General features: G+C 40.0%; 1 protein-coding gene across 2 annotated transcripts in view; it reads right to left on the bottom strand.

Moving 5' to 3' along the window:
• PIGU (phosphatidylinositol glycan anchor biosynthesis class U) overlaps window positions 1-12,448 on the bottom strand; it is an 83,404-nt gene that overhangs the window by 23,073 nt on the left and 47,883 nt on the right. For both annotated transcript variants that reach the window (XM_029918399.1, XM_029918400.1), the window contains exons 7-9: window positions 9,434-9,531; window positions 2,057-2,211; window positions 310-453 (exon numbers count right to left, since the gene is read on the bottom strand). In XM_029918399.1, coding sequence (XP_029774259.1) covers window positions 310-453; window positions 2,057-2,211; window positions 9,434-9,531 — 397 coding nt within the window. The remainder of the gene's footprint in view (window positions 1-309; window positions 454-2,056; window positions 2,212-9,433; window positions 9,532-12,448) is intronic.

Below are 12,448 nucleotides of genomic sequence, written 5' to 3' on the forward strand. Positions count from 1 at the left end.
CCCAATAAGGTCCACTTTTTCTAAAGACCCCTTATAACTCCAAATCCTTCCTCTATCAAAATAGTGAGTGGGTTCAGTAGCACTGTGTGCTCAAAGTGAAGTCAGGGGAAATATCAGGGTGCTCCCTGCAGCCTGCACTCATGTATGACTCTACTGCTGACTATGGCTACTGGCACCTGAGGCCATTAAAGGGAGGGTTCGCTGGCCAAAGATGGCATAAACCTGAGAGAGGGTGCTCCCAGTTTGAAAGGAGCCTGTAAGACTACAAATGGCTCTGCCGACAAAGCAGCATCACGTCCAACCACTTACTTTAGCTTTATGGCTAAGGGGATGGTGTAGAAGAAGACGTTGATCTGAAACACACATACAAAGAAGAGGCTGAAGTGCTCAAACATTTCGGCAAAGAAGTACCAAAAAAGACCGATGTTTGGAGTGAGATCTGGAACAGAAAGTCTGGAATGAAGAAAACAAAGAGGGAGAAAAACAGAGAGCCAAATTTTAAATGGTCTGCCTTGACCTGGTTTTCTCCTAAAGACTTTGGTCACTCTGAGCAGCTGAAGATTACGTTATCCCCACTGTGATGAGGATGTGAGGGGCCCTCCGGGCACCCTGGATATAGGTCATTAATAAGAGGCGAAGAAACAGACAATGATAACCCATAATAAATATCAACCGAACCAAACTCTGGCATGCATTAAAGATCTGAAATGAGCAGGATTTGGGCTAGAAGTCAAAAGACCAGCCCCTCTTTTACTGACTAAAATATATGTTTAAATTTAGGAGATACCCAGGTTATAACGAGAGGAATGGGTTCTAAACAAACCATATCTGGAGTATTCTGAAGACGTGCCCAGAGGAGTCAGCTCCAAGATCCTGCTGCTCCCCATTCTTGCTCCACATCCCAACAGCAGGAGCCAGAGACTGAGTCCCTCACACCAAAGTGACTTCCAGGGTCTTTAGGAAGTCTAGGCAGGTTCCAGCAAGGATCCCAGATCTTGTTTGAGAAATAAGGGTTTCCCTGGAAAATTTTTTGTCTAGTTCTATCAGATAGATTGGTTGCAATTCTGGCTCTTTTAAAAATTTACATTATATGTGTTATATTCAAAAACACAGAGTTGAAACTGATGTCAATTCACGATTTTAAGAGGGCAGTAAGTGGAGCAAGAAGAAGGCAGAAATACTCAATGGCTCATGGTCAGAGTGCACTGACCAAGGCCTCCATCCAGGGCAAGTCTTTGCCTCCTGCTGGGACTACGTTTCCTTTTCTGTGAAATGAGGTAAAGAACACAATCTGTGGCCAGCAAAAACCAGGAAAAGCTTTTCACCAGCATTACAAACCCCTATCTAAGGCTCAGCATGAAGAGCTACAAGTTATGCTCAGCCAGGATTTAACACAAATTAGCAGTCCAGAATTCCAAAGGGGAGTCTGCCCCTTCAGATCCCTTCCCCACCCTGACAGATTTAACTATCATCTCACTGGGCTGTGAGTTCCCTGAGGTATAGCAGAGACCTTCCTGGCCTCCTCACAGACCACACAGAGAGTACAGGGAAACATCTGCAGAATTCATACTCCATTTTGATTTTCTCTAAAAGTTTGACACATGGGAGGTGGCTTTATTTTAAAACTGTCAGAGATCCTCTTGCAGTAGAGGAATATATCCATTCCTGTTTGGGACTGAACCAAACCCTTCCAGGCAGAGGCTGGTAGTTGCTTCAGATGTTCCTAGAGAGTGCTCTTTAATATCACAGGATCAAGGGTACACACTAGACCCATAGTTCTCAGTTTGTTCTTCCCTGGACCAGCAGCATCAGTATCACCTGAAAACTTATGAGAAATGTAAACTCTTGGTTCCTATCCCAAGTTTACTTAATCAAAACCTCTAGGGCCAGGGCCCAGAAATCTGGGTGTTCATAAGCCCTGCAGGTGTTTCTGGTGCACGCTGAAGTTTAAGGACCCCTGAATCTTGATGCTCCCTGTGGTGGTTCACCCCGTTTCCACCTGGAGCTGTGAAAAACAAATTAGCTCCCAGAGTTTTCTAACGAAGTCATTACTTACATGAAGCCATACACTGCAGGGATGAAATCCCAGGAGCTGAGAAGGAAGAAGGAGAGGCAAATGATTACCACTAGGCTTCCCACGTACATCATGGCATACTCCCAAGAGAAGATCCAGAAGGCTTTGCTCTTCACTTTCACAGGTATATACTGCCGCTAGGAGAGAGGGCAAAATGGCACATTTAGGGACATCAAGGACAGAAAGAAGTTATCAGCTTAAACTTCAAGATCGCTTCTGCAAAGCACAGGACACAGAAAAATCAAAGGACTTAAAAGAATTTACCTATGCTAGGTAAACATTAACCCCCCCAAAAAATTGAATTTAATTATACTATTACTAGATAAAATAATCTTTGATATATAAAATATTACAGAAATAAAGATGTCCCATAATGATCAAAGGTGCAATTCATCAGAAAGAGATAACAGCTCTAAACTTGTATGTACCTAATAACACAGTCTCAAATATATAAAACAAACATGGACAGGGCTACAAAGGAAAAACAGACATAACCATACCCACAACAGTTATCTACTGATGGATCAAACAGACAACAATCAGTAACCAAGTAGGAAATATGAATAGCACATTTTCTTTGTAAAGGTTTTTTTTTTTTTAAGTTTATTTATTTATTGGGTGGGGGGAATAAAGGGCAGAGAGAGAGAGAATCCCAAGTAGGCTTCACTGTCAGCACTGAGCCTGACACAGGGTTCAATCCTACAAACCATGAGATCACGAGCCAAGCCCAAATCAAGGGTCAGACCCTTAACCAACTGAGCCACCCAGGCACCCCTGTATAGTACACTTTTAATAAATCTGTAACTTCCCGGAGAATGAGTCAGGAAAAAAAATCCATATATCCACAGAGATATAGAAAATGTGGCAAAATGGTAAGTGGGTAATTTAAATAAAAGGTACTTGCTTCAGATTCTGTATCTCCCTCTCTCTCTGACCCTCCCCTGCTTGTGCTCTCTCTCTCTCTGTCTCTGTCTTTCAAAAATAAATAAAAAACATTAAAATTTTTTTTAATAAAAGGTACTTATTATATTAGTCTTTCAACTTTTCTAAAGCATGAAATTAAAAATTAGGGAAAAACTAACTCAAGAACCATAAAATTTGAATGGTCCTATAAGCATTTAAAAAAATTTTTTTTATGTTTCTTTATTATTGGGACAGAGAGAAACAGAGCATGAATGGAAGAAGTGCAGAGAGAGAGGGAAACACAGAATCCGAAGCATGCTCCAGGCTCGGAGCTGTCAGCACAGAACCCGATGCGGGGCTCGAACCCACAAACCATGAGATCATGACCTGAGTTGAAGTCAGACGCTTAACCGACTGAGCCACCCAGGTGTCCCTCTATAAGCATTTAAGAAATTGAATTAGTGATGAAAAATTTTCCCATAAAGAGTAGGCCCTAAGCAAAATAAGTCAGGTAGAGAAAGACAAATACCATATGATTTTACTCACACGGGGAATTTAAGAAACAAAACAGGTGAACACAGGGGAAGGGAAGGAAAAATAAAACAAGGTAAAAACATAGAAGGAGGCAAACCATAAGAGACCCTCAACTATGGAGAACAAACTGAGGGTTGCTGAAGGGGAACTGGATTAGGAGATGGGCTAAGTGGGTGATGGGCATTAAGGAGCGCACTTGTTGTGATGAGCACTGGGTGTTATACGTAAGTGATGAATCACTAAAATTCTACTCCTGAAACCAATACTTCACTCTATGATAATTAACTTGATTTTAAATAAGAACTTGGAAGAAAAAAAAAGAGCAGGCCTAGCCAGTTTTACAGGAAGCTTCTACCAACATTCAAGAAGAAGGTGATTTTAATCTTACATTAACTCTTTCACAGCAAATATCATAAACTTGATACCACAGCCATTTACCAACATGAACACAAAAATGCTAAATGAAAATTACCTAAAATAATTCAGCAATACACGTTAAAACTGGGTTATAACTAGGTTAGATTTATTCAAAAATTCAAGGTTAATTCAACATAAGAAAAGCTATTAATGTATGTATCACCAACAGTTTAAAAATAAGAAATCATATTACTCAGCTATCAAAAAGAATGAAATCTTGCCATATGCAATGATGTGAGTGGAGCTAGAGTGTATTATGCTAAGCAAAATAAGACAGTCAGAGAAAGACAAATACCATATGATTTCACTCGTGTGGAATTTAAGAAACAAGACAAGCATAGGGGAAGGAAGAAAAAAAGAGAGAGGCAAACCACAAGAGACTCTTTTTTTTTAATGTTTATTTATTTTTGAGAGAGAGCGACCAAGCATGAGTGAGGGAGAGGCAGAGAGAGGAGACAGAACCTGAAGCAGGATACAAGCTGTTGGGCAGCTGGACGTGAGACTCGAACTCATGAGCCATGAAATCATAATCTGAGCTGAAATCAGATGCTTAACCCCCTGAGTGACTGAGGCACCCCAAGAGACTCTTAGCTACAGAGAACAAACTAAGGGCTGCTGGAGGAGAGGTGGGTGGGGGATGGGCTAAATGGATGATGGATATTAAGGAGAGCACTTGCTGTGATGAGCACTGGTGTTTTATGTAAGTGATGAATCACTAAATTCTACTCCTGAAACCAATACTACACTCTATGTTAACTGAGTAGAATTTGAAAACTTGAAACATAAGAAAATTAATTCATTAATTCACTACAATAATGCAATCCCAATAAAAACACCAACAAGCTATTTTATGGAATTATTCATGATTAAAGTCTATGTGGAAATAGAAACATGCAAGGAATGAAGCACTAATACATGCTACAACAGAGATGCACCTTGAAAACACCATGCTAAGTGAAAGAAATCAAGCATAGAAGACCACATATTGTATGATTCCATTTATATGGAATGTCCAGAACAGGACATAAAGACAAAAAGCAGAATACTGGCTGCTTAGGGCTAGAGGGGAAAGGGGAACTGGGCATAGGGTTTCTTCCTGGGTGATAAAAATGTTCTAGAACTGACTGTGGTAATGGCTGCACAACTCTGTGAATATACTAAAAATCACTTAATTGTATACTTTAAGTAGGTCAATTATATGGTATGTAAATTAAAGCTTGATGAAAAATAAAAGCTGTTAAAAGAAAAACACCATAAATAAGTCAAAAGACAAATGAAAAACTAGAAGAAAATATTTGCACACAGAGTTAATATTCTTAGTATACAAAGGGTTCTTCAAAAGGGAGGGAAAATAGACCAAAATGCAACTGAAAAATGAGGGGGGGAAATGAATAGTCAATCCACAAATATGAAAAAATGTTCAAACTCATATTTAGAAAAATGCAAATTAAAAGAACACTGAGGAACCATTTCTCAGAATCAGACTGGCAAAATTTTTAAATGTGACAACACTTTCTGTTAGGAAGGCTATGGAAAAATAGGCACACTCCTTGTGGAGGGATATTTAAAAAGACCTAAAAAAAAAAAAAAACTACAAACTTACCTTTGGGTCCAGTAATTCTACTTCTAGAAATCTACCTTGAAGACATCCCTCCAACAAAACGAAAATACGTACGTGCAAGGTTACTTCATTAAAGCATTAATTGTGATAGCAAAATATTGGAAACAATCTAAATTTCCATACAAAGGAGAAAAGTTTAGCAAACTATGGTATGTTTATACAATGGAGTCCTATGCCGTTGTAAAAAAGATCTCTATGTATCAATATGCAGTGACTTCCAGGAAATAATAGTAAAAAAAGCAAAGCACAAAAGAATACCGAGTGTATGCCATCCTTCATATAAGAAAGAAGGAAACACACATGTGTCTGCTCATTCATGCAAAAGAAATATAGGAAGGATAAACCAGAAACTAAAAACAGTTACTTGGGGTGACAGAGGAAGAAGGAAAAAGAAAAGAACCACATAGCAGGGATGAGGGTAGGTAATAACTTCTCTGAATAGATGTTTTTTTGTATAGCTGATTCTTAGAACCATAGCAATATTTCTTAGTCTCTTCACATACCCTCTCAAAAAAACAAAACAAAACAAAACAAAAAACTAAAATCAACCAAGGTGTAGGGGAAATCCAAAATTAATACAAGTAGTAATAAATGAGCCTAATTATATGTCAAATTTATTAGATACCTACATTGAAGGGTCACATGGGGGAAGAAAACTAACCTCTGTGACTTTAAGAAACAGTAACCTGACAGAATTCTGTAACGCTTAAGACAAAAAGAACTACACATATGTGTTATAATCAGATTAGTAGATATTTTTTTTTAAGATTTATTTATTTATTTATTTATTTAAGTAATCTCTGCATCCAACGTAGGGCTCGAAATCATGACCCCAAGATCAAGAGTCACATGCTCCACCGACAGAGCCAGCCAGGCATGCCCATATTTCTGACCTGGGTACTTCTCAAAGAAATTCTAGAACCACTTTATGTGTATTTTCGAATGGACATATTAGCAAGTATACTGCATATAATGAAAGCTGGGCTTCCAACCATTAGAGAAAGAAATTATACACAAGGAAAAGGGAGAGACTAAAGTGAACCCTGTGGTGTCAGACTGGAATCATAGGTATCAGTATAAACACATATTAGTACGAAGAGAGAGAAAAAGAATTACAGAAGTAGGGGCAGGGTTAGTGTACATGCATGTACCTCACGGCTGTCTGCTAGAAACAATGTCGCCCCAGTAACAATAAGCAGACCTGTAACTCTTGGTTCCTCAATAGATTTTACCAATAAAAGCAACCAAGAGTCCTTGAATAAGTAGTTGATTCCAGAGCTGGAGGAGGAAAACACAAGATGAACCTGGAACACCTTGTGGGACCAGAAAGAAAGGAAAGAAAAGCTCAAGAAGACAAGACTTGTCAAAAGAACACAAAAGCCGGGACACCTGGGTGGCTTAGTCAGTAGAGCATCTTACTTTGGCTCAGGTCAAGATCTCAGGGTTCGTGGGTTCGACCTCCGTGTCAGGCTCTGTGCTGACAGCTCAGAGCCTGGAGCCTGCTTCTGATTCTGTGTGTCCCTCTCTCTCTGCCCCTCCCCTGCTCATGATCTGTCTCTTTCTCTCAAAAATAAATAAATGTTTAAAAAAAAGAAAAAAAGAACACAAAGCCAATCTAGTGGAGCCCCCAAAGGTCAAATCTAGAAAAATTTGAGCAAAAAGCTAATATTAGTATTGGAGTTTTCTTTTGTGAGGGAAATTCACACACTACATGTTTAAAGTATGCAATTCAGGTTCTTTACCAGTTGCCTTGAAAGAAATCTGAGGGGGGTGAGGGCTAGCTCTCACTCTACAATCTTGCTGCAAAGAAAGCAAGTTCCAGACCAGATTCTGGCATACTTAACAACACTTATTAAACAAATATTCACTAGCAAGCAAACAAGCACAAAACAGTTCACACAAATCACTCTAGAAGGTCCATTAAGTCCCAGCTCTTTCCTTTTAGCTGTTTCAATCATGTATTGTAAAAAAGCTTCACTAGGGCACCTAGGTGGCTCAGTTCGTTGAGTGTCTGACTCTTGATTTTGGCTCAAGTCATGATCTCAGGGTCGTGGAGCTGAGCCCCTGTGGTTGTAGGCATTCCTCATAGTGCTCAGAGCTTCCAGAGAATGAGCTGTAAATATGAAGTAATAAAGGAAATACAAACAGCATACTATTATGTGGAAAAATTCTTGGACTAAACAAGAATCTAGAAAGAGAATTAAAGCAAAATAACTTCACAGTGTGATGATACATCAATCAGACTAACAATCATAACTCAAATTTGAAAAGCCAGTGCTGGCAGCCTGAGCGGAAATGGTTCACTGAACTTTATTTTATTTTATTGTTTTTTAAGATTTTATTTGAAAGTAATCCTTACACACAACATGGAGCTCAAACTCCCAAAGTCAAGATCAGGAGTTGTATGCTCTACCAACTGAGTCACCCTGGCGCCCGGGATTCACTGCACTCTAGACACTTTCTATGGCACTGCAAATTGGCTCAGCCTTTTTGGTAAACACTCTGGTCTTGCGTAATAAAGACTATGAAACTTCTCACACCTTTGGGTCCAATGAGTCAGCTGGAGGTACATACTTTAAGGAAATAACTTAAAGAAAACTAAGATATAAATAGTATAAGTATGCTATTTATATCAATGACAACCAGGGCATACCTCAAATTCCCCAAACAGGATGAAGACCAAGCTAATCATGAATCACTGTGTACATCAACACAAAGACATATTATGGAGTCACTTAAAATGACAAGCATATAGCCTATTTCAATAAATGGAGGTATATACTCAGTTATAGCAACAGTATTGTTTTAAAAGTTTATTTATTTTCAGAGAGAGATGGTTTGAGGCAGAGAGAGAGGAGGAGAGAATCCCAAGCTGACTCCATACCATAAGCACAGAGCCCAACATGGGGCTCAAATTCATGAACCATGAGATCAGCAAGACTTGTGCCAAAATCAAGAGTCAGATGTTTAACCAACTGACCCACCCAGGCACCCCAGCAACAGTGTTAATAATTAAGAACAAAGGCTCTGAAATCAGACATTTCTTGGTTTGAATTGTGGCACTGTCCTCTGTACACTTTTAAGAAATGTTTCTCGTTTAAAAATGGATTTGGACCATGAAGGACCTGCAAGTGGTTACTTGCTCTTGAGAAGACGTGTGTATTCTCATTGGTATGAAAAAGGCGACAGAGGGCACGCTCTTGCATCAGGCTGCCTGAATTCATACTTCAGCACTGTCACTTGTTGGCCATGTCACCTTAGGCAAGTGACTATTTCAGGCAATATTCCAGTTGCAATTCATGGGTGTATTATGGCTAATATTAGACTAATACATAGCTAATAATATGACCTACCTCAAGTGTTCTTATGAGGTTGAAATGAAATGATGCCTGCAGAGTGCTCAGCATAGTGCTAGACACAGTAAGTTCTCAATAAATGTCAGCAATCTGTATTCTTCAGTTAATATTTATTGATCACTCACCATGGTCCCAGTACTGCATTAGGTACACCCACAACCCACAACGAGAAATCCCTACAAGAACCTTACAAGATGAGTGCTGTTATACAGCAAAGTTTTTTAAAAATGAGATCAGAGAGGGGTCTACACGTAGGTAGATTGGTAGATTCCAACTACACACGAGAAATGGAATACACTTAAACACTTGCAATGATATGCATAATTAGAACTTAATGGTCACTAGGCCCATTTTGATTAAAGTTAGTCAAGTTTCTTTGTTTGTGTTTCCAAGTAGAAGCAAGTAGATGTGAGATAGGGACCCGGTCCCATTGCCTTTATTGAGCCATGCCCTTCGTTGCCCCAGATGGTGACTGGGCCATGTATTAAATGTCACTTGAGTGTTGGCTTCTGACCAGCAAGTGCTTACCTGGAGGAGATAGAGAAGTCCTGGAACAAACAAGGTGAGCGGATACAGAGACTGGTATGTTGCTAAGGCAAGAAAAATAGCACTGAGGAAGGCACTACCTGTAAAAAGAACAAAATATATGATATAGTCCAGCTTTTATCAATCAGGATTAGACTCAGCAAGTCCAAAAGCAAGAAACTTTCTGTAACTGGCCAAATAAACTCTTGTCAAATGTCTCTTGGTGCACAAGGTGCTACGCAAACTCACAGAATGATTTCCCTTGAAAGGAGACCAGGAACTCAAACCATTTACCTTCAGCAACCTGAGACGCCTCAAGTATGTTTCCTGTAAAATTTTCAGACCAAGAAAGATTTCACAAAACTCAGGCTTAAAGATGAATGAAGGGATCAAGTCTATTACCATCCATGTCCAATTTAATTTATCAACTAAGCCCACAAATACTGCTTAAGCGATTCAGAGCTATGAAACCCCTGCCTATTTTATAATACCCTTTCCTTATGTACTATCTTCAGGTCATGTGTTTATCATTAGAGTATATTAATTTTTATTAATAATTTTCCCATTCTTTTTTTTTTAATTTTTTTAAAATGTTTTATTTATCTTTGATACAGAGAGAGACAGAGCATGAGAGGGGGAGGGTCAGAGAGAGAAGGAGACACAGAACCAGAAGCAGGCTCCAGGCTCTGAACTAGCTGTCAGCACAGAGCCCGACGCGGGGCTCGAACACACGAACGTGAGATCTGACCTGAGCCGAAGTCGGAGGCTTAGCCGACTGAGCCACCCAGGCGCCCCAATAATTTCCCCATTCTTTACATAAAATGGTCCACTATGGAATTATTAAACATGATGTTTTAACAAATCTGCAATGATATGTACAGATATTTATAACATCCTATTAATTGAAAGTTATAAAAGATATATATACTATGATCTCTTTTAAAAGAAAACATGCAGGGTGTGCCTGAGTGGCTCAGTTAAGTATCTGACTCTTGATTTTGGCTCAGGTCATGATCTTGCAATTCATGGGTTCAAGCCCCGCATCGTCGGACTCTGCGCGAATAACACAGGACCTGCTTGGGATTCTCTCTCTCCCTCTCTCTCTCTCTGTCCTCCCTTGTGTGCACTCTCTCTCAAAATAAATAGAAATAAACTTAAAAAAAGCACATGCATAAATAAATTTTTTAAAAAAGACTAAAAGATGAGATCCAAAGTTCACAGGGTTTTTTTCTCAGTGGTTGGATTACAAAAATTTTTTTTTTGGCTTCTTTGTATTTTCTAAGTTTTCTTTTTAAACATTTTTCTTAATGTTTTATTTATTTTTGAGAGACAGAGAGACAGAGCATGACTGTGGGATGGGCAGAGAGAGCAGAAGACACAGAATTTGTCAGCACAGAGCCCGGTGTGGGGTTTGAACCCATGAACCATGAGATCATGACCTGAGCCACAGTCAGATGCTTAACCAACTAAGCCACCCAGGCATCCCTGTAAATTTTCTATAATGAACACGCTTTGTTTTTGCCATAAGAAGGAACTGATTCCTTTTTTAAAAACCAAATAGCTATTCTCTTTCAGATATTTTAGACAACAGAGTATCCTAAAACCAAGGCTAGAGAACCCAAATTAGCAATAGCGGTTTCAAAGTGGCCCAGAAATCAGGAGAGTGTTTGATAGTCCAAGGCTGGTATCTTGTGATGATAATGTTTCACAACTGACAGGACTCGCAGTCACTCTCATTAGTGTGGGGTCAACTGTTTACTGGAAATAACAGATATCCTCTCAACGGTGTTTCATTAAAGGAGGAACTAGTAACTCCACTCAGAGTTTTACCCTCTCCCAATTCAGCTCCAGAAACAAACAGAAAGAGATGATCCATAGGATTTTTTGCCCACCAAATTAGTCTATTTCCTTGAAACTTCTAAGAGCCACCTTGGAAGAGGAGGGTTAGGAATGTGACTACTTCACAGGAGATTGAGTGGAGAAAAGAGAACTTTGAGGGCTCCATCCCTCAAACCAATGAAACTCATCAGCTAGGAATAATTCCTGGTTGAAAGAAAGTGAAAGGAAGGCAGAAAAAGGAGGAAGCTGGAGGTGAAAGAACAAGGACAGAATTCTAAGGGCCTGGGCTGCTTTGCACTGCTGATCACTGCCAGGCATGATGTCCTGTGTCCAGGGTACTTGGAAACATGACTGAGCAGGGACAGCACAGGCCCCCATATTCCTGCTGAGCTGCAGACACCTAGAACCAGAACCAGGTCAATGTTGAGATAGGGAGATGGCAGTGGTGGGGAAGGTGCTGTTCTGGAGTCTGACAGCTAAGGCGGGCTCAGGATTCCCTGACTTGACCAAAAATCTGAACGACATCGTGTGGGAAACCAGCTAAGGGAGGGGAAAAAATGGAAAGAATTTTTAAGTTTAACATGACTTTCTACAGAGACTGGGGTGCAAGAGAAAGAGGCCCTTGCCAGTGGAGGGAGGCTAATGTTCTAACTCCATCCATTCTTACAAATGTGGTGAAAACAAACACATGACTTTCACCCCTCTCTCTCCCAAGGGACACCAGGGAGTGAAATAAACACAGCCACCTCCTCCCCTGATTGCCCTGGCTCAGTAATTACTTGTCTGGAGCAGCTGACTATCTATAAGGGCCAAGAGAGAAGAAAGGGCTCATAGCATTATAGAATGGAGTTCATGAGTGTCAGAGACTTGCTCCCTGGATTGGGAAGAAGCAGTCTTCCTTCCTTGGATGAAATCAATAGGAAGGAAAAACCTGTTCCTTCTCCTATTCTCTACCAGTGAATGGCATCAACATGTCCCCAGTTATGCAGTGATCCTTCACCCCACCCACGCCCACACTTGGTCCACCAGTCATCATGTCCTACTGGCCAACCTCTGGAAGGAAGATCTACCACTGCAGTTCCTGCTCTCTCTTTTTTTTTAATGTTTTATTTATTTTCGATACAGAGAGAGACAGAGCATGAGAGGGGGAGGGGCAGAGAGAGAGAAGGAGACACAGAA

This window comes from Suricata suricatta, chromosome 12 (assembly GCF_006229205.1).
Source record: "Suricata suricatta isolate VVHF042 chromosome 12, meerkat_22Aug2017_6uvM2_HiC, whole genome shotgun sequence".
NCBI lineage: Eukaryota > Metazoa > Chordata > Mammalia > Carnivora > Herpestidae > Suricata > Suricata suricatta.